Below are 24,715 nucleotides of genomic sequence, written 5' to 3' on the forward strand. Positions count from 1 at the left end.
ACTCTTCAGACATTATAGTCAAAAAGCATTTCATGAGATCAGTTTCACAAAGTAGGGCTGATAATATATTTATAACTGTTGTTCCTAGGCACAAATCTATAAAGGCTGTATTAGACCCCCTCTGAAGGCCATTAATAAAATCCCTTACCTTCCTCACTTAGAAATACAGCAGGAGTACCATACATTTCTTTTGGATCAATAAAATACAGAATACCACATAAGTCCTTTTCACAGTGATGCAGTAAATACAGCCAGATTGAAACGGTGAACCTGCATGAGCAAAAATAAACAAAAAAAAAAATCCACTCCTGATGAGAAATCTCCCTACGTAATGTGAAAAACATGCATTTCACTTTAATTTAGCCAACTGTATTCACACATGTAATCTTCAGAACAGCACACATCCTGCACACTAAAAACACTCAGAGCAACTCTATGTAAGATTGTTGCATCTATGATCTCCTTATAACCGAGCACTTTTGTGGTACTGACATGAGAGGAGAGTTAAGGGAGTGTTATCTGAATCAATTCCAGAATGGTGAATCAGAGCTACTGCCAGATCCCACATCAACAGGGAACTGAAAAAGCAGCTGAGACAACTTGGAGCCACCCTCCTGCATGCAGACTACAGTACAAAATCCCCAAGTGCACATTCTTGTGATCTCGATTGTAGAAGCCAGTAAAAACTAAGCTCTGCCTACCAAGCTATACTAACCAACAGCTGTGAAAATGTGCTTGGGAGGAGCAGGTGAAAATGAAGTGAACGTCTGGGTAGTACAAATAGGTACGAATACTTGTCCCAGAGCTGAATCAAAGGGTAAATAAAGGTGGAGCATGATCAAACTATGGAGCAGTGCAAATTAAAATAAATAAAAAAAAGGAAGACCCAACAATGTTATCTACTGAGCAATTTCTGCACAGAGCTGGAACAGTTTCACTGGCTCTGCTGGCATTACAAAGCAGATTTGCTAAGGCACTAAAAGCAGAATTTGTACCACTGGATCTGATTTTAAGGAGTTTCTCTGTGCCAGACTAAAACTGCCTCCGTGCTACTGACAGGATCTTGGCCACTTATTTCCGTAACAGCAAAGTCAGCTAAATGCAGAATGCCTTTGACAATCCTAGCTTCAACATACAGCCCAGCAAAGCATTACAATGCTTTCTGACAAAGTTCTCTAACTTCTGGAAGGAGGTATTGTAATTAAGACACAATGCAAATATTTGTTGGGTCAGCTTGCCTTGCATCTCTTGCGAGAAGTTTCTAGGCACACAGTACCTCCTACCTTAACCAAGGTAAGTCTGAAATTGTAACAGCTGCTCTCACGTTAAAAAAACAAAACACAGATAAAATTTTCCCTAACATAGACTACACCTTAAATAGCCAGTAACATAATATCCTCCACAGCTGGCACATGGGTGAGGTAGACAGGTTTGTAAACCATGACTGCTTGTAAATATATCATTATGTGATCTACAGGCAGACACTGTGCTTCCAGCAATACCGCTTCGGCTTGAACATCGCTCTTTCCGTCTTTCGTCTCTGGCAATACAGCAAATTCAAATGCTGTACTCTCCATTTACTCCTGGACTGTCAGTCTGAGCACATAACCTATCTGGACAAATTTCCGGGGATGCAGGTGGGGGCAATGCTGACTCATTTCACTTCCTCCATTGCCGCAGAGTGCCATGCAGGACGAGTAGTCCCTCACAGTCCCAGCCTGTCCCTGCTGCAGGCTGTGCACTGGCAGCTGCCTCAAATGACTGTTGCCTACCTCCACTCCTCTTCCTTTACATTGAAGCTCAACCACCTTGTTAAACGATAAAGGCAAATCTATTTTGGAAAGCTGCTTTCATTAACTAAACCCTTGACTGAAGTCAAACGAGTAACTTCAGTTTGATCCATCCGCTCCTGTTTGCCTCTCAGTGCAGGGGGAACCACCACTCACATACAAGCAGCTGAAGGAAAAATCTCTTCCACTTCTTAATAGAGCTACCCAAGGCTGTCACGCACCCACAGCACACAGACAATGCTTTCTGTTAGCACTGGAGAGAGAACCTGAAGTCAAGAGACATTTGGAACTGTGTGGAGCCACTACGAAGTTGCATGAATTCCCGCTGTTTTCTCAACCAGAGCTTCAGTACCAGAAGCAGAGTGCACCTGCACTGGCGAGCAAAGGGCAGCAGGCTATGTAACCAGGCTGTCACCCATCCTAAAGAGACCAAGAGCTAAAAGCTGCTCTGTAATGACAACTTCAGACTTACAGGATAAGGGCTAATAATTGTGTGGAACCTGGACCGGTCGACAAGTCTTTGGCACTCTCTGATTACAGGCCAAACACAAAGCAGCAGGCAAGCTCAAGTTCCTGCAACCGTTTCCCATTTCTGTGATAATGTTGCTGGGGTAACGGCATCTGGTGGAAGGGAGATTATGGATGTACACGCATGCACGTGCATGCGTGCACAAACACTTTTTTGTCTGAAGTTGCAAAATACGACTGAAGAGTTGTGACAGTTTGGGGAAGAGGAAGAAGAGCAGAGAAGGATGATCCTACCAGTGGGATTTCTCTGTAACTGCATGGTGTGCAGAGCTAAGTAGTTTTACCCCATCTGACTAGGACAGTTTACGCAGGGATGGTGGAAGGAAACAGTGTTAAGCTCAAACTGGATGATTCATCAAGGCAGGGGACTCTAATCACTAAAAGCTTGTCTTCTGCAAAATAACTAGTGTGAATTTATAGGGAAAAAAGCTGTTCTACACTGCCTGCCCTTGCAAGAAACCACTGCAATTAGTCTTCAAATGGTGTTTGAAATGCAGATCTCTTTGTAATGCAGAAAACCTCAGGCTAGGTAGTCATGAGACAGCTGTCTGATCATGACAGCACGTATCAGCTAACCTACCCTCCCCTAACTGTACATAACCAGCTCAGTTTCACCTACCACTGGTATCTCCTACAGTACATCTTAGTGCAGTGCTGTGTAATTATGTCTCTAAGGTTCAGGTTAATTCCCTCCAAAAATAAAATCAGAGAACGGAAGGAATAGCTCACTAGTTTCCTTTTGAGCCTTTTCTCAAAACAGCAGGCAGTATTCCTTTACTTTGTGAATATAGCCCAAGAATTTCAGTACACCCTACAGCCTTCAATAACCAATTGTGGCCCGCTTCAGTTACTTGCCTATACTTACATCGGATAATCAATCTGATGTTGCCTGACTGCTTCAAGTTCTCTGTTTTCAAATTGTTCAAATCTCTTCACAATTCCTGTCTTCTCCCCACTGGAAGCATATATGAAGTTGAGAATCTGAACGCCATCTGCAAAATACAGTCTTTCTTAATCTGCCAGAAAACAACCATTGATAACTGAGCAATTAATTAGCTCACACTTGTATAGTCAAACATTTGAGGTACACAACAGATTAAAAATTAACACAAACTTTCAATAAGTCTTTAAGCACAAGTTCATTCAGTGTTCTTAAATGCATTACAGTCTTGAAATGAATAACCCACAGAAAAGTGAAATGGAGTCTATTCCCAGCTGCTGTTAGAAGCAGGGAAGACAGGTATTTACATCTAAGATGCTTAAATTTGAAGCACAAGTTAGCTTAAGCAAAAGTTAGCAAGGAGAAAATTTATGTCGCTCGTTTAAATCTCATTCTATCTTTGGTTATGCCTACGTGAGATTACTCCACAGCTCTTGGGCTTGCTCTCCATTTTCAGGTCTCCCCTTTATACTGTACGTGTGAATAAATACCAGTTCTGTTCTTAACTGATTTACGTAACCCTGTAATAAATCTAACTGATAATGCTGCCCCGATAAGAAACTGGAAAAAGATGTTCAAAGCTTACTCAAGGCATATCAAGAGGTTTCCTAAAAATCAAGCAATTTGTTACAAACTTCTTAAAAAAAAATGAATAAAATGTTATTTCCTCCTTTTTCTTGGTATTCTAAGTGTTCTTACCTATAAAGCAATTAGATAAACTGTAAAATGTTTCACACTGTTGTCAGAGTTCACATGCTTGGTCTCTAACAAGTATTTTAGAAAGCCCCTGAAGGCAGCAACTCCCTTGCTTCCCTGTTCTTTTCAGTGCATTTACATGCCAACGTGGCAAAACCAAACAATACAAATACCTTTAAAAGATTTTCTAGGAGAGAACCCTTTAGAAGGAAATAACCTTTCTGGTTAACAACAACAACAAAATAACAACAACAACAAAAATTTAAATTTGTAAAGCTAGAGACAGGTGGACAGGAAAAAAAATAATCAAGAGAACTCCGAGAAAACCCAGCAAGCAGAGTTGTGGGTTTCAGAATGCATAAAACAGGCAGGCCAAAATAAAGACTTCATATTTAGACCCATAAATACTAAAACTATAAGCATAGCCCCAAATAAAGTACTTCTCTTGCTAACCAACAGGATGTACCTGATATTTTTTTTTTGTATACCACTCCTAAAGGTTAGTATTTTGTTATGTTAGCAAATTGTAAATGATACAATTCTTCTTTAGCAGATGATTATTTTTCCTTGTGATTTGTGTGAATCTATACCTGAACAGAAAACAGAATTCAACCAAAATGGTCAAATACAGCATATTTAGTTTTTTAACACTAGCATAAATGTTGAAAAATTAGCATTGCTGAAAAATAAATTTATTAAAAGCATATTTTTAATTTTAAAACTATTAATTTTAATAAAAACTCGTTGTTCATAATTGCTTCAGCAAAAAAAAAAAGGAAAAAACTACTGTAATGTTTATTTCACTATAAAGTCTTAAAAAAAATCTGTTTCCAAGTATATGGCACTCATCTTAAGCAGAAAACATGAGACATCCCATATGAGAGTTATATATGTAAGAACTGCAAGACTGACGTTGAAATAATGCAATGTGGGACTGAACAACTCTCTTTGAAGGAATGGCGTCCATTGACCTCAGCGAGTTTTAGATAAATATTTTGTGAATATGCTTAGAAAATAAAAGGCAGTGCTGCAAGAGATCTCCAGGCTGGCTGTGATTAAACAAGCTGACTATGAAAGACAAGATGACTTTGGTCATTTGAAGCTCCAACCCTGCAGTTACTAAGCTTACACAGTCAACAATGTGGGCCAAGTAAATCGTTCCACACAAAAAGCGCGTACCTGTAATAAATGTTAACAGCTTACAAAGATGTTATCTGGGTCCTGTTAGTCCCCTCAGAAGAAATTAAAAAAAAAAAAGTGACATTACACATACCGCTTTCGTGAGGGCACTGGGGTATCTTGTTTGCCTGGAGCATCCACAAATAGTCAGTGCCCCACTGAAGACAGACTTTGTGGTCTTTATATGGGCGTTCAAAAGGCGGAACTGCTTCTAAAAAAGTGTAATTTTTGGCTACTGCCTCCTGGTAGCTTTCATTCTGCTCAACATCATAGCTGCTAACTAGTTTGTGACTAATCCATGCATATAATATCACACTGTGCACCATTATTGAGTTTCTGATGATATAATCATCCCTGTAAACCATGATGCTTGGGAACTTCAAATGCACTTGCCGAGTTTGACTAATGTAAAGGTTCTTCTCATCCTTCCACCTCCTTCTGTATACTGGTACGCCAGTCCTGAACTCTGAGGAGGCTACCGCTTCCAAGTTGACGATACAAGGCTTAGAACATAAATACTGAACTAAAACCTCAGAATTGTTAAGAACTTTCTTTTCCAAAATGTTTAAATGAATGAAGTCCGCATAATCCACGTTTCGTTCAAACTGTGGAGTAACAGCTGTTGTCCGTAACGTCTCCTTTCCAAAGGATGGCATAAAATTCTGGAAGGAAAAACAGACAGAGTAAAACCACTGTGTTAACCAGAGAACCGACATGTGCAAGATTACCAATACACTGTCAACAATAACAGGACACTGCAGGAGCAGGAGGTTTATACACAGTACTCAGACTCCAAAATACCAGGATTCCTTCACACAGCAGGTGCATATGAATTACTAAAGAGATACCATCAAGGTTTTAACAGTAATAACTCACCTATGTTGACTTCTCAAAGCCACATATGCTTCCCAACAAAATGTACTTATAGGGTGTATCCTTCTGCAAGTGCAATCTGGTCTACTAAGATACTGACTTTCACGTCATGCTATTTACACATGTTCCCTGGATCAAGCCTAAAGAATATATACAGAAGTGCGCTGGCATTTATTCATCCTATCGTTGCTGGCTGGCACGGCTGCAGCCTGGTATTTCTCTCTTTCTAAAAAGTTAACTAGTTGTGTTACCTCTCGTGCGGGTATCCAAAGAGCTGGAATAACGACTAAAGCAGCACTCTGAGGTTTCCTGAGAATGAATCCATGTTCTGAAAGCATTTAGGAACTTACTACAGAAACATTCCTATCCACAAAATGGGCTTACAAATCTGGGCAGCGAGACCAGCAGAAGACATTTGCTCAGCTTTTGCTCTCTCTCGCTATGCCCATTATATGCTTCGTGAGTTCTTGGACACCCGCCAGGATTATCCTCCGCGCTGAAGTTGTCGTCTCCAAAGCTTCAATCTGCTTTTTTTTCTTTCTGCTCAGCGGTCAGTGACTGGATTGATGTGCTGCCAGGATACCAAGGATTACTCGGCTCGGAGGGCCAGCCACTGTCACTGCACTGCTGCCAGATTCCCTGATCTGTCTAAAACATCCCCAGTCGCCTCTTAGGACTGCCAGGCAAGCCGGTAGTTAGGATTACTCAAAATGAGAGGCTCTGTTTTCAGGGACTTTTAACTTTGCTAAGCTTAAACAGATTGAATTGAAATGTATCTTGGATCTTGTACCTCGGACTGATGGCTTTTTCACTGCAATTCTCAAAATATTTAAAAGCTTCAACCATGTGGCTTGTACATTTCTAGTTATTAGAAGCATGTGCTGTGAACCTGCAGGACAAGACCTTGCCCATGTTCCAAGATAGGGATCAGTAAAAATCCCTGATGATAAATCATTTTGTTTTTTATTTCTTACAAATACATTGCAAGTCCTTGAAAGCTACTCTGAAAAAAAATAATCTTCAAAACATGTGAAGCTGTAAATATTAGGAAAAGCTACAACTAAGTTTACCTGTACTACCTCCTCCTTCCTACAGATAATTTTAGATTTAATTGTCTGACCAAATGCTCTTTTTCCCCTTTATTCAAAGCAGAAGTTGGAAGACATAACTGAATGAAGAAACTTTTGGATGAGAAAGGTGGCTATCACAGCTAGCAACTGGATAACTCTAGATAACAAGATTTATTTACTTTTATTGGTCTTTTTGAACTTGTCGCTCAAATTACTTCCCACAAGAACAACTGACTGTTCCTTATCTTCTCGTGTCCGACGAGAGACACAGGAAGCCAAACGTGCAATGATGCTGAGCATAAACACACGTAAGCCCCCAAATGTCTGTTTTGACCAAATAAAATGCCATAAAAAGGAAAAACGCTCCATGATGTCGGGATCTAAGCTTTTTACAATAGGTAGTCTCTTCAGAGTAACAGCCTTTCTCTCCCCGTCTTATTTCCCATCCTATAAAATTCTATAAAACTGAATTAGCATTTCAGTCACTAGTGGCAAAGCGCAGCAGAAATATTCCTTTGAATATAACAAATCTATCTGCAGATCCGTGTTTATATGATGTGTTTTATGAAGGACCTACTGAAGGGGATAAAAAAGGAATAGCAGAAAGGTTGGTGTCCGTTGGAAGTTACTATCACAACCTGCAATAAAACACCTGCACAAACACCAATTAAAAAGCTGATTAGAGAACCTTGATTTTGACTCCGATACCTCTCAGGCAGAGATACTATTACGACATGTTTCTTATGTAAACCTTTTATGGTTATAGATATCTCTAAAGAACAGACACAACAGCAAACACAAATTACGCTAAACCTCTTCCACTTGATGGATACCATCCATATCTATCAAATACTTTTTGACCTTGCAAGAAACAGTATGTGAAAACGGCTTGATCTGTATGATTTATTATGATTTTCCTTATGGCATGGCCCCCAGTTTATAAAAGTCATGCCATTTGGTTATCACAAAACATTGAAGTCTACCAGGTAGACACTACAAATCATCGTGTTACCACTGCATGCTTACCGCATACACATATTTACAGCTACAAATCATCCAGGCAGCTCTCAGTTTTCCCAGGGGTTTCTCCAGCACAGAGATATGGGAGCTGGCTCCCAGCAAAGACAGCTTGGGTCTGGCAGGGTTCATTAGCAAAGACGCAGCAGGATGTGAAATGTGGCCATCCGGCTTCCAATGAAAGGCTGACTGGCAGAAATTATGCTAGTGGTGTTTTTTTTTTTTTTTTTTTTCCTGTGGTGGGGATATCCCAAGGCAACTCAAAGCCAGCTCCTTGTAGTACAAACTGCTCCGAGAGCACCTAAGCATGACAAAGCGTGACCACTGATGCATAAGGTCAGCTTCAGCTGCCTTGCCCTCAGTGCCCGCTCTGCAAAATGGCTCGCACAGGCTTAGTCAAGAATCTTTTCTTTGTATTCTGTGGTGCCTCAGGTATTGAGGCACAAACTGCAAAAATGCACGAAGCACAGTCGGGTGTGCTGTTGCACCACACCTCATAAATCCTTCGGGATGCTCATCCAGCAAGGAACACAGTGAAAAGACCCCCCTGAGTGATCCCACAGCGATGCAGCTGTGGCAGACCACGGACAGCAAACTTTTCTAGACAGTGGCTGAGTCTGTTCCCACCTGGTTACCTCTGTACATCGCTCTCACGTACTGGGCAGCGTGCCTATTAAATAAATCTTTCTGTGAGGAACCCTAAACATCACTTCCCTCAGCATTACCTCAGACAACACAGGGTTAATTGTACATAATCTCTGGCTACAGAGAGCTAGGATGAAAGGATTACACAATGAGTGTGATTATGAGATTTAAAAGTAAAATTTTCCCAGTGTAGTAAACAGGCCAGCTATGGTGGATTAAAAATGGTATCATGAGACAGGCAGGGCTCAGCAAGAAAGGCACAGAGGCTTCATTGTGTGGGGCAACTTGATTGTAAAAGCCGTCCAAGTTTTCTTCTTGGATCTTTTTCTTAAACCTGCTGAACCTGAGGGAGTGAGCCCGAGCCATCTCACCAGTGCTGGGGTAAAATCACTGTGGGAGAAAATCACAACAATTAGTAGGAATTCTGAGCATTTGCAGTGGTGAAATACCACAGAAACGGTGCCTTCACTCACTGGAATACGATCTCAGCGGGATAAGAGCTCACCCTTGCAGAAATTCCACATGAGCCTTTGGGATCACACCAGTTCGCACCACACCTGAAGGTAACCCCAGCCCTTTACCTGCGCACACCCGCCACGTCACGCTTTTTTAGGATGTGTGAAGAGGAGACCTGCCACAAAAGGGTGCCGACCTGCTCCTATGTACCCATACCGGGTACACAAACGAAGACTTGGACAGGAGTTTGCATTTCGCAGCAGCAAAGAGGGGAAAGAAGCTTAGTTCAGCAGACGCCTTTACAACGCGATTGTTTCCAGCGGCTGATGCACCCCGAGGCAGACACCAGAGGCACCCCACTCTTCCAACCCTAAGGGGCCCAGTTCAAAGGGGTTCAAGCTAAAAGGGTTCAGTTTAAAGGGCTTCACTACACAAAGCTTGCCAGCCCCGAGCCCCCCGGCCCCCCGGGGCCGGTTCCTCAGCCCCGCCACCATTTTACGGCTCCCGGGGGGGAGCGCGGCAGGTGCTTCGCCACTCACCGTGAGGAGGAGGAGGAGGAGCGGGGGGACGCGGCGGGGCAGCCCGGCGGGCTCCATGCTGCCGCGGCGGCTCAGCAGCAGCAGCAGGGGGACGAGGAGGCGCCCATCGGCGTGGCGGCGCTGCCCACTGCCCGGCCGACAGGGCTGCGGCGGATCCGGCTTCCTGGAGGAGGAGGAGCCGCCGGCCGGGCAGGGCAGCGGCTCGCCCCGAGCAGCAGCCGCCGCCGCCCTCGCGTCCCCTCCGGCCTGCGGGGAGCCTGCCGTGTCCTGTCCCCCCGTGCCGCACCGGGAGGCGAGGAGCACGGCTCCGGGCGGCCGCCATCAGCCCCGGAACCGGCAGCGGCGGAGCCTCGGTGGAGGAGGAAGAGGAGGGGGCCGCCGCCATCATGGCGGGGCTGAGCCGCACGCTGGGCATCTTCGGCGGCTTCGTGGCCGTGGTGGGGGCGGCCCTGTACCCCATCTACTTCAGGCCGCTGCTGCTGCCGGACGAGTACAGTGAGTGCCGGGGGGCCGCAGGGAGCCGGGGGGCGCCGGGGAGCCGTGTCCCCAGAGGTCGCTCGGCGCTGCCACACGGGGCTCCTGCCGTCTGCCCGGCGCCCGGCACCCCGCTGCCGGCGGCTGGTGGGGCTCCTGAGGGGGTTCTAGGAAGAATGACCAAAAATAGGGCGGCAAACTTATTGATCTTCTCCGAGGGACTTTAGCCTCGCTTTGGAAGTGAAGTAAAATGTAACTGGAAAGCAACGGGAGTTATTTAATGTTGGTGAAGCTGCAGACTGCCCCCAAAGACAGGTGTTCTCCCCTGTGTTCCCATTTAAAATCCTTACTCTTCTTTGCCTACCTTACTCTTTTTTACTTGAGGTGTGGTCTCCAAAAATGTTATGTGTGATCCTTCATTACGGAAGGGAGAGAGCCAATGGATAATTTCCTCACCTGTGTTTGCAGGTTACATAAGCAAATGATCCCTGTCAGGAATTTTTTTAAGTCTCCATTTAACACATAAAATGGGCAGTGTACAGTTAGTAAATACTTACACTTGGTATTTCGTGCCTGATTCTAGGCTTTATTTAGCACATTCTGCTCAAACTCTCCTTGGACTGCACCGTCAGTAACTTCCCTTCCACCTTGGGATATTCTGTGATCCCTGTGCTTTCCTTGATGCTCACCAGTTGCATGAGAGCAGCACAAGCACTCACCTAACACTTAGAGGAGAACATGGACTTTCATGGTTGTGGTACTGCTGTGGAAATAATAATTTTAGGGTTTGGGCTACAGAGGTTTTAATTTTCTGAGTACACTCTAGTAAGCTGTATAGCAACAAAACTTCGAGAAGATTGCTGCCCCCCCCCCCCCCCATTAACTTGAGCTGTGGGTGAATACTCATTATTTCTGCGTATTGGGAAGCTGGGTCTGCAGTCGGACATCTGGGTTTGCATCCCGTAGTAATCCTGCAAGAGGCGAGAATGGATTGTAGTTCTCGAGTGACATTCAGCTACGTAAACATGGAGTGCCATCTTTTCTTTCTTCAGCCTCGTGTTTCTTGTGTGTCACCTGAATTCTGCACAAGTGAGGCACGGTATGCTCAGGAACAAGTATTTTCTGCGTGATACTCACACATCTTCAGAGGAGTTCCTAGAGGTTTAACAAATAAAATGGAAGATACTTGGGAAAACAGCGTGTAATCAAATTGCTAATTTGTGCCATAAATTGTGCACACAGGGGTTTCTGACTTAATTTCATAAATAAATGCTATAATTTTATAGCTTTTTAGCATCTCCGTTTCTAGCTTTGATGTTCCTAATATTTTCATGTCTGGGACTAGTTTTAAAATAGACTATTTCCTCTTACTAAACACATAGTTTAGTGGCAGCATTGAAACCTTGAGATCTTTCCACCTCTTCCACTTAGATTAATTAATGCAGCTGGTTGACAGAATCTATTTGGGTTGATGCCAGATGGGAATAAGGCATTTTCTCAGTAGAATCCATGTTTTTGCCGAATTGTGAGACTCTGCTCCTTCTGCATCCTGTGAGGTGGTTGTCCTGCCATCGAGACTGGCTTTTTCTCATTTTTCTTTGTTTTACCCATTTTCCAAGTTGCTTCCAGGCCCCATCCTAGTCTCCCTATTGGCCATTCTGTGTCCAGTCTCTGTGTTTCTCGTCTGTTTCTTCTCTGTGCTGGTTTCTTTGCCTGACCAGCCAACAGCTCTTTCTGTTCACCCCAAGTGTGTTTCAGACAGACCTCTCAAATTGATTCCCATTTTGATCTCTGCCTTTCCTCTTATTTTAGCATCCATCTCATACTCTTTGGCTGTCCTTCTCCATGTCTAGGAATAAGTCTGATTCCTTGCCCTAATTGGTTCTGTTTTCTCTGAGTTTTACACCCTATTGTTTGAAAATGGATTGAGATTTTGTATGCTAAAGAGTATGGAACAGCAGTTCTTATTCTCAGTGCGCAGAACTGAGTGCCTGTCCCCTTGATATTCCTGCTAGTGTCTAGTAGCCTTAGTCATGTACCTAGACAGCCTGATAACATGCAGTGCTTGTGCATTCTAAGTGTGGTAGGATGTGCAAAAACTTTAGTTTTAAGGTGGGCTTAGTTCAGAGTTTCACCTGAGACAGTGCACACAACAATTTTTTTAGAGGATTAAAAAATTCAGTGGGATTGACAAAAGGCTAATAATCCAGACAAGCTTTGACTTCCTGTTCAAAGCACTACAGTGGTAAAGCACTTGACTGGAAAGGGGGAAAAAAGGGAGGGAAACAGGGAAAATGATATGGTTTTGTCCATTTCTCTTTCTGGAAGTGTTTTGATTTAAAAAAAAAAACAAACAAAAAAACCCTGAGACAGGCCCACTCTGTGGAAAACATCCTCCTAATACTCAATTTCATGAAGTTTGCCAGCAGTAATTTTATAGATGCTGCCATGAAATCTGTTTGTGATGAGACAAAAGATTTTTCAGGACCTGAAGATGGGGATCACTGGTTCTGGAAGTAATAAATCTTTTGAGGAGTTTTGCATTGAGCATGTGAGGGGTAGCTCCTAAAAGTACCGGTCATTGCTTAAGTTATGGCATCGCAACAGGTATATCAGCATTTTTTAGAAAAGTAGTCATTACTTTAAGATGACTATCTTACAGGTTGTAATCTCTCAGAACAAACTAGCTGTTAGTTTCCTTGCTAAGTGTGAATGCTACATTTGTGTTGCATACACAGATACTCACCAGAGTTTTACTGTGTAGGATTCAGAATGAATGTAATTTTCAGTGTTGCTTTATTACGTACAGGCAAGGTGTCTGGTATTTTCTTTTTATAAGTAGTGTTGTTTCTGTTTTGTTTTCCAGAGAAAGAACAGTCAATAAACCGAGCTGGTATTGTTCAAGAGGATATTCAGCCTCCAGGTATACTCAGTTCACGTGTTTGCATTGATTGCTTTAAAGGTCTTGAAGTAAGACCTGAGTATTTCTATAGATTTAAACAATACAGTGAAGATTACATTCAAAGAATACATGTATAATAAACTTATCAAGAATGTGTTTTCTCAGGTTTACAAATTACGGATTTGCTAAACCTGTTTTCAGTTGATCTAACTGGTCAAATAAAATTGTAGTTATTCAGTAATCTTCAGTCTTTCTTAAACAGTTTCCACAGCAGAAAACCAGCTCAGAGTAAAGGAACCATGAGTGGTCTGGGCTCTAGCTGTAGAAAATACCTTGTTTTGTTGAGTACTGCTTTACAACTCAGCTTAACCACAGTTTATGAGGAAATTATCAGTAGCTTCCAAGCTCATGGTAGGAGGGTTAAGGCAGAAATCCGTAACACAAATGGAGGTTTTGAATGCAACGATAATAGCTTTTTGATACCTGCTATTCCCCCATTCTTTTCTACCTCTTGTTGGTAGGAAAGCATGGAGGAACAAAACTGTAGTATGTCAGACCATCCCTGATAGTTTATTGTCTCTTAGGTAACAGAGTTGGCAATTCATTATGCAAGGTTGGCATTTCTTGTTTAAAGATACAAGAATGCTTGTCTTGATGAAACAGTTTGTATTTGAATATGTTAAAGGATAACTTATTCCTATTTTTAGAAAAGCCTGACAGCAGCAGCAGGGGAAAATCCAATAGGATTAATGCCATGTCCTAACTACGCACATCAGTTAATTCGTCAGTGCAGGACTTGCTTTCCAAGAAGGTGGTGAAATGTTGAAGAAGAGCAGGAAATTATTATGAAATAGGAGCCTGGTAAATCTGCCTTTTTATTAAATAGTAAAGAAGATTGGACTGTCTCATTTATCCAAGATGCAGGTACTTGATGACTAATCATCCTCAGTATAATTTTTTAATTCAAATTTAGCTGCCAATAAGAATTTATGAAATCCACTAGTTGAAAACAAAATCCAGCCAAGGTGCAGTTCTAGTGGTTTTTTTTCCCAACGATCTTGGAACACCTTACACATGGGTGTAATAGATTTTCCATTATCTGAAGCTTAAGGTCAAGATGAGGTTGACTTTATAAATATTTTTGCAACCTTAAGCAGAGCTGAGAGCTCAGTGCAGAAAATGTTAGATTCTTTCAATTTTTGTCCACAAGGCTGGAATAGAAGACAAGATTTGTTTGTTTGTTTGTTTTCCCCAATGCTCTAGTTATGAACTGCTGGTATTATCATATTTGATTTATAGGGTTAAAAGTGTGGTCTGATCCCTTTGGAAGAAAGTAATGTCGCTGGCTGGGTGCATTGCAAGGCAGAACTGAAGACGGACTCTTCAGCTGTTTCTTCTTACACTGAAGTGTGCCAGTGGGTGTCGCTGGAGAAGAATTCTGAATATGCTGTGTGGGCGCATGAGGAGCAACAAATGCTACTGGCTGGAATGCCAAGAGGAAAAAAATGCTAATTTGATAGAAGGTGCTTTGGTAACAATGCACAGATTGTTAGAGTGCTGAAGGATTAATTTTAAAAGTGAAATATTTATTTCCTTGAGAAAAGGGAAGAAGAATTATTTTTGTGGTTAATCTGTAAACACTTCTAGAAAAAAATATGAATAGACTAAATCATGCAGACCACTGCAGTTTCCTCCCTAGTTTGAGAATTACTTTTTGTGGTTTTATGAAAACATGATAGAAGTTTAGACTGAGAGAGACCACTGCAGATTTGTGCTCTCTTATGCAAAATATAACACGGTGAGTGTGAATTTGTACATTAAAATTTCTTCCTTTCAAACCAATGTGTATTTTTTCATCATTTATTTTGCGAGTAGTGCCAGCCATTCTCTCATTTCTCCTCCTGGATAGGAAGGGGGAAAATAGCATGAAGAAACTCATGGATCTAAATAAAAACAGGGAAAATTAGTGTAATCTATTGCCATTAAAATAGGTTTGGATAGTGAGAAACGAACAACAAAAAAAATAAAACACTCCAACATTCCCCTCTCCCCTCCTCTTTCAGGCTTAACTTTGCTTCTTCATTCCTGACTCATCTACCCCAGCCCCCTAGCAGCACATGGGGAGTGGGGTTCTAGTGAGTTTGTAGCAGTTCCTCTGCTGCTCCTTCTTCCTCACACTTCTTCCCTGCTCCAACGTGGTCTCTCCGCAGGCTGCAGCTCCTCTCAGGAGAACCTGTTCCAGCATGGGTTCTTCATGAGCTGCAGTTCCTTCAGGAAATAATCCAGCTGCTGTGATGTGGGATCCTCCATGGGTTGCAGCATGGATATCTGCTCTGCAATGGTCCTCTGCACAGACCGCTCTGGTGCCTGAAGTACCTCCTTCCCCTCGTTCTTTTCTGACGTTGGCATTCATGCTACTATTTCTCACTTTTTTTTTTCTTACTCTGCTTGTCTGCTGTTCTATCTTAAATGTGTTTTCGTAAAGGTGCCAACCACTTGGCTGCTGGGCTGAGCTTTTAGAACGTATTTTTATGGTAAGCATGCTGATCATCAAAACAGCCTAGTAAAGAATTGCCCCTGCTAAAGATCTTTACCCTAATTGGATGTTTCTCTTAACAATAGGTTCTGAATAAATGATGTGTTCAGATTTCAGAAGAAGCACTCTATAACCTACAGTTGTTACGGATTGTATCCTAACAAATGTTGTTGTTGAATATAGGTGTATCGCATACATATTTATCTTGAATATGCTGTCTTCTTTCCTTGGATTATTCTTAGTATTTCATTGTGGGACAAACATTTTGACCACTGCAAAATCATGTACATTATGTAGAATGTATGTGCAGTGAGTGTTATTTATAAAGTTGAGGAATTCATTTTCTATTTTTACAGACATCATGTGGCTTTATTAATGACAGATAAAATACTTGACTTTTATGATGCTCTCTTCCAAAACACCATTCTGTTACTTGCTATTCCTTTTCTACCTTTTGTTGTAATTCCCTTCCCATTCAGACACGTACTTCCTCTCCTGTTTTTTTTTTTTTAAGAATCTCCTATTATCCCAGTAAGCTTTACATTTTTTTATTTTATTTAATTTTAATTTTTTATTTTTAGCTTGTTTGCTGGGAAAATGTGAGCACACTTGATTCTTTTGAGTTCTCAGGTGCTCTTACATGGTAGATGATGGCTGAAGCCAGAGTTCATCCAACCTCAGGGTTGTTGACACAAATTTCACTACGTGGCATAGCACAACTCTGTCACAAAGCTAATTCAGTCTTTGCTAGGAAAAGAAGAATCAAACTGAAGAGCAAAGAGGTTTTTATCACTTAAACGTTTCTTCAATGAGAGCGTGAAAATGAGGGAGCCTTGCTTTCTTGAGCAAAACAAAACAGTGATGAACCAGAAAGTTGCAGCACACTTGTTTCTTCTAAAATACCTTTCCAATGGAAATAAAGCATTGCTTAAATACAAATAATCTGTCTATAACTGACTAGTTACAAGCCAAGGAGTTCTAGCAGAAACTGGAAATTGTTCAGTATTGTTCAATAATGCTGCTTAGTGACACAAAGCATACATCATGGTAATGCGGAACAGTTATTAAACTGCTCCTTCAGGATAAATGATGTGATGGAGGATATTAAATTATTTAATTTGGAGTTAGGAGATAAGACAATCCCTGCTACTCTTCTGTGTTGTGAACGTGAACAATTTGCTGAGTCTGGATCTTTCCTAGACAAATATTAGATGGTTTCAGAACAGCAGCTGCGTGCTACCAGGTTCTGAGCCTTTTGCCTTCATTTCACTTAAATGTTGCAAAACACTTGAGTACATGAACTTAATTATTTAGAATTTATAAAATCCAACACGTCTGTTGGTCATGATCTCTAGTTCATTCTGGGGCAAAAATGAGATGACAACACATGCAAATAAGCTTGATAAGTTTTGTATTTTTGTTGTTTTGAATTTGCAGCAGCGCATATTTGTTGCATATTACCAAACTACATTGAAGCAAAATATCGTATGTTTGTTTTAATGATCATAACTTTTCATTTGCTGTATTCAACCTGATAAAATGGGTGATTTGCCATTTCTTTAAAGTGTTAGGAGAGTGAATGCCTTTTTCAAAATCTTTTGTATTTTATCAGCATAAAACTAATTACTCTTCTTGCAAACCAATACAAAATAGAACTGTTAAGTCAACAAGGAACATACTGTGATAATTCTCAGTTTACACTGAAATTTTATGCTATTGCTCTGGCAGTTGCCAGTTGCCTGGAGACTTGCCCGAGACTCCTGTGGGAAGTCCTGATCCTGCAGTTGGTTTTCTGGGCGTGGTGACAATGCTTTGCTGTGCTCCTGGGCACTGTACACAAGCCTTTCCATCTCCTAACTGCTCAGCTGCAGGTGAAGTTGGATAGATAGCAAGTTGTGCTCCCTAGAAGTGTTTCCTTATCTTGCTCTGAAGTTAGGAGGTTTTACTACTTTTGTAGCCTGCAGCAACTACTGTTTTTCAGCACAAGCACACAAAGATGTTAGATGTTTATAATAATTCATTATTTTATATAATCGCTAGCACTTGGAAAATCTGTGTCTAATCTGACCTTCAGAGAGGACTCCATTTTATGGTTTTAGTCTACTTGTTCTGATTGTTGAGATAGACGGTTTGGGACAAAACATTTGATTAAAAAAAAAGTTTTCTAGGAATGTTTTTTAAAGTTATTTATTCTGTAATATGAATACTTATTTATTCAACTGGAATATGAACAACAAATATAACTTCAGCCTTTGGTGGACTTGGATTAAAGTTTGAAACACTGCTTTGACTTCCTAACAAAAACAACTGGTTGTACTAAATTTGGACCTGCTGCAGTAAGCTGATAAATTTTGAAATTGTTAAAATTTGTGCTATGAAGAATAAGTTTGGCATTTTGGTCTAAATGCAACATGGTTCAGACACATTGCGGACTGTTGATGCAATGAAGCCCTCAAATGCAAACGCTGCAGGAGGAAGAAATATGGCAAAGGATACTGGCAAGAAAGAAAAATGGTATTTTTAAATATTTGCTGATGACTGCACTTGATTTATTGAGCTAGTTCTCACTGGTAAGGTGAGAAGGGATTTTTTTTTCTTTTATACGTAAACACATTAAATAGCATCAACTGATCTGCAAATTTTACTGTATATGTGCTCGCCCAGAAAAAAAAAAAGAAACCTGTCCAGAAAAAAAAGCAGTTTTTATGATTTGCAGTTTTCCATACCAAAATAAATCTATTTTCCCTTCTTGCAGTCTAGCAATAATTAACTACTCATTTTCTCAGAAATGTGTACACTCCTACTGACCTTCTTCGTGTTAACATGCAGACACAGCAGTAAATGAAAAGCTACATTGACTTTTTCTGTGGTGCCACACAGCCCAGATAGAATGTTTGCTAGTGGAAGGAAATTATTTTCCAGCTTCTGAGAAAGTGCTGCGAAAGATAGTTTTTATGTGGACAATGCATGACTGGAGGGCAAAAAACAAAGTGCAGGGTACAGCATATTAAAGCTTTCTTTTTCGCATATTAGCTTAGCAAGAAAAATGGTACGGTGTTTAAGACACTGTCTTGGAAATTAGGAGTGTAGTGGTCAATTCCCTGTTCCACCACAATTTTTTTTTCCTGCCAGCAGGTAAGTAACACAGCTTGTCAGCTTCAGTTCTGTCTGTAAAATAAGAGTAATAGTACTCCTCTTCCTTGCAAGGCAGGATGAAGATAAATACAGGGGTTGTTTGTTTTGATATTCTGGAAGCTCACCTGTTTTTCACAATATTGACAGTTTGTTACAAGATCTCCAAATCTGAGTATAAACTTCTACCTGCAAGTTGAAGTGCTACCCAGCGTGTATGTTACTGCAGCCACGCAAAAAGCACAAAACTGGTCAGGTTTTGCTACTGACCCAGGTGTCTGCTCTAAGCAATTTTCAGGTGTTTTGACTTGTTACTTCCCTTGTCTTCTGAAACAATGGGTCCTACCTTCTCACCTTCACATGTTAAAAAAAGTAGCTGCAAGTCCTGAGCAGGGGAGGTCAAGTGGCAATTAAAGGAGGTGAGGAAGAACTGGAAATACTGCAGGAGAATAATGTTCTGTAGCCCTGGAGGAACACCTTGGAGGTAGGGTGGTGGGTTTGAGGAGGAGACAGGGCTTACTGGTCAGCTGAATGGACAGGAGCATGAGAGACATAGGACATAAGTCCATGGGAAAGCAGCCTTCATTAGCTCTCCTGCTCACAGACTGGGATACCTCTTTCTCTCTTATATGTTTACACCCCAGCAGATCAGAGGCAAACATTTCTAAAGAAAGTTCCTAGTCAAGACAGTGAATTTATCACTAGAGGAGAGCACCTGAGGAGATTCAATATAACTATTCTTCACTCTAGCCTACCTTGAGAAGTCAGAAATCTTAGAATAATTCAGCTTGGAAGGGGCCTCATGTTGAAAAATGTACTTTAGGCCCCAGTTCACAGGGAAAGGTGCCTCCTTCACTGTCAACTTTATCCTGTAATTCAGTACGGTGAATATCAGCAATACCAATCAGGATAGAGGAGAAAGATACTCCCATTGCTTCAGCAGAAATTCCTGTAGGAGGAGTCCTTCTTCTCAGCCACCCATTCACTCCCAGAACTGGGTGGCTCAAGCACAGCTTAGGAATGTATTTATTCTTTCACCCTGGGAGAAGAGAAACCACTGTGGGTAATCAACCAGTTCCTTGGTTGATTATCTGTGACTTTTGGTGTGCCAGTGATTGTAGCAGGCCAGCTCTAGATCCAGATCTCCTCCCCACCTACAGAGGAAGGTTCATACAAGAGCTCTAACTTGTGCCATTACTGACTGAGCAGCACCACTAGGAGTCTTCTGAAACCTGGAAAGCAGGTAATCTCAGTAACACAATCTTCATTATCTGCTTGTAGCTTCCTCTGAAATAAGCTCTCCATTCCCTTAGTCCTTCCTATAGTTATCCTGTGAGTGGCTAGCACAGAATTTCTCATGGTTCTGTCAAAAATCCCATTATAAAATCCTCATATTAAGAACTTGGTTCTTGTTACTTTCCCCTGCATTTTCTTTGTGTTTTTAATATGGGTTATGTGATTTTGTGGCCTCTGCTACCTACTGCCTGCCTACCAATCTGCCTATGGATCAAAGCAATGATGCCAGCAGCACCAATGGCTGAAAGAGCCTCTAAGGAGCTGGAGAGGCATTCCCATACATTTAGTCTGGCAATCCTACTAACCTGTCACAGACTTCCCCCTAGTTGTTTTCAGCTGACAAGCTTTTGGTTTGTAGCAAAACCTCTTGTTATTATTCCCCATTGCACTAGTGCAGTTAATTTTGGTCCCATAGCTATCATTCCAGCTATTTCAAGTCTTTTGTACTGACATTGCCTCCCACACCATTTAATCAGAACATTTCATTAGTATACTGCTACTTTTTTTTGTGCCAAACAACTAAATTTGTCCCAGGGTAGTTCTTTGAGGAATGAAACTATTAAAATCCCTCCAGGCCAATGACTTCCTTTTGTCATTTCCGCTTCAGTTCCATACCTGGCTTGCGAGTCTTATAACTACTAATTGCCTCCCACGTGACATTATTTAAATGCTTTGCTAAAGTCCAGACAGAATAAATCCCCTGAATTTCTGTCATGTTAACAAGATGGTTACCTGATGAAGTAGCAAGATTGATATTCTGACATGATCTGCTATTTAAATTTTTATTTGTATCCCCATTTTTCATTACTTTAGAGTTTGCCATGATCCTTGCGTGTTTTTTTCTGGCAATAATGACAGCTAGGCAGAAGTTTTCCAAAAGAAGTCACAGAAGTACCCAGACATCATCATACTCTTTTTGTCTGGATGCACCATAATGCATATGAAATGAAAGACTGGCACTGTCAGAACTAAGTAAACACTGTGAGAGGGTTCTGCCTTTCCTGCCTAAGGAGAGACATTTGCTGGTATTGGTTATTTTCAAAAGCTCAAAATTTTACATTCTTCCTGTCTCTCTGCCATTGATTATTAATTCATAAGAAGTAGGCCTGACTAATAGAAAGTTGCTGGAAATTTTGTTCAAGAACACAAGGCTAGTTTTATTTAGTCACAAAAACTATCTCTCATCAAACTCACAGAAGAGGAAGGGCAGTTAGCAAACCGTATTGACAAAGTGTGATTATTTCAGTTGTCATCTCTGCATTCATTAGCAAGATTATTCAGGGTGATGCAAATTAATTTACATCTGGTTCTGTTTTCCACAGGTCAATGGGTGCGTATTGCTTAGTAAGGCTCTTGACAAGGCAGGCATGACATACAGATAATGACTGCCTTGAAGAAAATAGGAACTTTCTCTTGGCTTCAATCCTTTGGATTCACAGGAAAGGTACAGATTAAGGCAAAAAATGTGATATTTCAACTGTGCCAATGGTTTTAATGGAAAGACACTGATACGACACTTTATGATTCATTTGTGAACTGTCACATCCTTTGGGATCTACCTAGAATATGACGTGTATGGTATGCTCTATTGGATCCTAGAAATTCTGAAGATGCCTCACTCCATCCAATTTTATGCTATATTTACAGCAAGTCACTGCACCCCACACTTTTCCAGGAGTCTTCTCATGGTAATGTGTTCTATTTAAGGTTCCAATCGACTCTAAGTCTTAGAAGAGCAGAAAGTATTTCGTTCCTTTTATTTTCTGCCTTCAAGGAAAAATAAGTTTGCATACTACTCTCTGTTGAGACAAACATAAAATCTTCAAGACCAGGCTCAAGTTCTGGACTCTAATCATGATATAGGGGAGATTTCTAATCTTCTAGACCATTTTTCCTATCTAAGTTGACAGGCAGACAACTCCAATTCTAAAGTGGCCTTGCTGTGTGTTCTGCCAGTAGTGCAGAAATGCTTAGTCACAAATACAGTTTAATTCTGAAGAAGCATTCCATAGGATTTAGGATTAACTTGTTTAGGAAGCTGTATCTTGTGGCATATAAGGCAGGTATATATATACAGCAGGTATAAGGCTCCTTCCCACTTAATTCTTTCAGAATTAGGCAATGTTGACTCCTCTGCAGGTTTTGAGACAACTCAAGAGAAACTAATGTATACTTATTTTAGAGGGACCCTTCTTTACTCATGGTCTATCTGTCCTGGAATAGACCCTGAACTGGATTTTCAGGTCCCAACTATCTGAAAATACCTTCTGACAGTTTCAATAAAATGTTCTGAGTGCATAGGCTTCTTTGTGTATGAAACACCTTATGAAATGTTACCTCTACTGCATACAAGCACTGTGGTAATATTTATGTCTGCTTTGCTGATACTACCTGAATGGAAATAGAAGTTGTACCCTTCAGTCTCGTGTGTTACTTAATGTGTTGACTTTTATTGACTATTATTCATATTATCATTATCTCACTCAGAAGTATGTTAGGGGAAACCCCTTAAAACTGCCTGCATGTTCTAAGTATAGATGCTTTATGGTAGGCTTATGCTTGTGAGTATTTCTGAGTTAAATGCTATCTAATGGATATACCATTTTGTATCACCACTGAAAACAACACACTCTTTATAAAGTAATGAAGGAGGAGACACAACCAATTCAATCTGAAGAGTCTGGATATCAGTAAATATATTTAGTTGCTCCACAGATGTGCTAGGAGGGATTTTTTTTGCAGAGGAATTATGTGTAGGAAAGAAGACATTCCGTTGGCAGGTACATCCCTGCACCAAGCAAGACGAAAGAGCAATGCCACAAGTCTACTGTGGATGCTGTTCAGTGTCTTTCCACTTTTTCTAATGCCATTGATCACAAGGATCATCAAGAATCTTTATCAGGATGATGTTAACTCTAGTTGAACGCCTCAATCCAAGATCTGAGGTAAAAGCAGTCTTTCAATTCACACAATTTTAATTGTTCCTTCATAAATGTGCTGTTTCAAAAACAGTGATATCACAAAATCAAAGAATCATAGAATATCCCGAGTTAGAAGGGACCCACAAGGACAATTGAGTCCATCTACCGGACTCCACACAGCACCACCCAAAAATCAGACCATGTGTCTGAGAGCGTTGTCCAAATGCTTCTTGAACTTTGGCAGGCTCCACCTTCTGGGTGAAGAACCTTTTCCTGACACCCAGCCCAGCCCTCCCCTGTCCCAGCCCCATGCCGTTCCCTCGGGTCCTGTCGCTGTCCCCAGAGAGCAGAGCTCAGCGCCTGCCCCTCCGCTCCCCTCGTGAGGGAGCTGCAGGCCGCCATGAGGCCTCCCCTCAGCCTGCTCTGCTCTGGGCTGAACAAACCAAGGGACCTCAGCTGCTCCTCATACGTCTTCCCCTCTAGCCCCTTCACCATCTTTGTAGCCCTCCTTTGGACACTCTCCAATGGTTTTATGTCCTTCTTATACTGTGGTGCCCCAAACTGCACACAGTGCTTGAGGTGAGGCTGCACCAGCGCAGAGCAGAGTGAGACAATCCCTTCCCTCAACCAGCTAGCAATGCTATGCCTGATGAACCCCAGAGCACTGCTGGCCCTTCTGGCTGCCAGGGCACACTGCTGGCTCATATTCAACTTGACATCGACCAGAGCCCCCAGATTCCATTCTGTGGGGCTACTCTCCAGTCTCTCATACCCAAGTCAATACATATATCCAAGACTGCCCCATCCCAGGTGCAGAATTCAACACTTGCTCTTCTTGAACTTCATTCGATTGGTGATTGCCCAGCGCTCTAGACTGTCAAGATCTCTCTGCAAGGCCTCGCTACCTTTAGGAGAGTCAACAGCTCCTCCAATTTAGTATCATCTGCAAAGTTACTTTAGTATATATTTGAGTCCTGCATCCAGATCATTTATAAAAACATTGAACAGAACTGGCCCTAGAATGGAGTCCAGGGATGCCCCACTAGGGACTGCCTCCAGCCTGATGTAACCCCATTTACTATAACCCTCTGAGCCCGACCCATCATCCAGTTGTTCGCCTGTTGTATTGTGTGTTTCTCTAGCTGTATGCTGGGCATTTTGACCAGAAGGATACTGTGACAAGAAGTACTGAAAGTTTTGCTGAAATCCAGAAAGACTACTGGCTTCCCTTGGTCAACTAGATGGGAACCTTATCATAAAAAGAAATTAAGTTAGTTAAACAGGACTTTCCCCTCATGACCCATGTTGGCTGTGACTAACATAGACTAAACACAGACTAAATGCTGGAATGGATGAGTGGAGGTGATGGAGGACAATCCCTTGCAGGGTTAACTTCAGAGTCAGATCAAGTTTCAATGGATGTTTGTCTCAGGGTTAAGTGCTGTCCTGTAGCTACTCACTCAAGCTTTGGTAAGTCAGTACAAAACATCATCACCTCTGGGAGCATGGTAAATCAGTACCTGTTTGTCTGAAATGTATGCAGAAGTATCATTATGGGTTTTGAGCAAAGCTCGTTAGACTGTACCGCTGACAATGGTATTGATTGTCTCCAGACTTAGCACCCATGCCCTATAAAGAAAATACCCTTACAGTGCTTAAAAAGTTCAGCAATATCACTTTTCTGTGTATTAGGTGGCATACTCCATGAATGCCAGATTAAA

The 24,715-nt window shown here is 41.5% G+C and overlaps 2 protein-coding genes across 4 annotated transcripts in view; one reads left to right on the forward strand and one right to left on the reverse strand.

Moving 5' to 3' along the window:
* SEL1L3 (SEL1L family member 3) overlaps positions 1 to 9,967 on the reverse strand; it is a 37,953-nt gene extending 27,986 nt beyond the window's left edge. The window contains exons 1-4 of the mRNA XM_048046822.2: positions 9,734 to 9,967; positions 5,228 to 5,795; positions 3,184 to 3,310; positions 149 to 270 (exon numbers count right to left, since the gene is read on the reverse strand). Coding sequence (XP_047902779.2) covers positions 149 to 270; positions 3,184 to 3,310; positions 5,228 to 5,795; positions 9,734 to 9,790 — 874 coding nt within the window. The 5' untranslated portion in view covers positions 9,791 to 9,967. The remainder of the gene's footprint in view (positions 1 to 148; positions 271 to 3,183; positions 3,311 to 5,227; positions 5,796 to 9,733) is intronic.
* Positions 9,968 to 10,095: 128 nt separating this feature from the next.
* SMIM20 (small integral membrane protein 20) lies at positions 10,096 to 14,947 on the forward strand. Of its 3 annotated transcripts, none has more exons than XR_007157781.2 (4): positions 10,096 to 10,228; positions 13,074 to 13,130; positions 13,817 to 14,033; positions 14,409 to 14,947. XR_007157781.2 is itself a non-coding variant. In XM_048046823.2 (3 exons), exons 1-3 carry the CDS (start codon positions 10,120 to 10,122, stop codon positions 14,444 to 14,446), a joined length of 204 nt encoding a protein of 67 aa, XP_047902780.1. In that variant the 5' UTR covers positions 10,096 to 10,119; the 3' UTR covers positions 14,447 to 14,947. The 3 variants fall into 3 exon arrangements, 1 of the variants encoding a protein (XP_047902780.1); XR_010830988.1 differs by having other exon boundaries at positions 13,817 to 13,970; XM_048046823.2 differs by lacking the exon at positions 13,817 to 14,033.
* Positions 14,948 to 24,715: the final 9,768 nt, after the last annotated feature.

Source organism: Anser cygnoides, chromosome 4 (genome assembly GCF_040182565.1).
Source record: "Anser cygnoides isolate HZ-2024a breed goose chromosome 4, Taihu_goose_T2T_genome, whole genome shotgun sequence".
Lineage (NCBI taxonomy): Eukaryota > Metazoa > Chordata > Aves > Anseriformes > Anatidae > Anser > Anser cygnoides.

What these genes read in the sequence shown, in the direction of transcription:
- SMIM20 (XM_048046823.2), top strand. Translation starts at nt 10,120, where the DNA reads ATGGCGGGGCTGAGCCGCACGCTGGGCATCTTCGGCGGCTTCGTGGCC. An exon ending in GCTGCTGCCGGACGAGTACA is followed by an intron (nt 10,229 to 13,073) that starts GTGAGTGCCGGG and finishes TTTGTTTTCCAG; the next exon opens with AGAAAGAACAGTCAATAAAC. An exon ending in AGAGGATATTCAGCCTCCAG is followed by an intron (nt 13,131 to 14,408) that starts GTATACTCAGTT and finishes TTTGATTTATAG; the next exon opens with GGTTAAAAGTGTGGTCTGAT.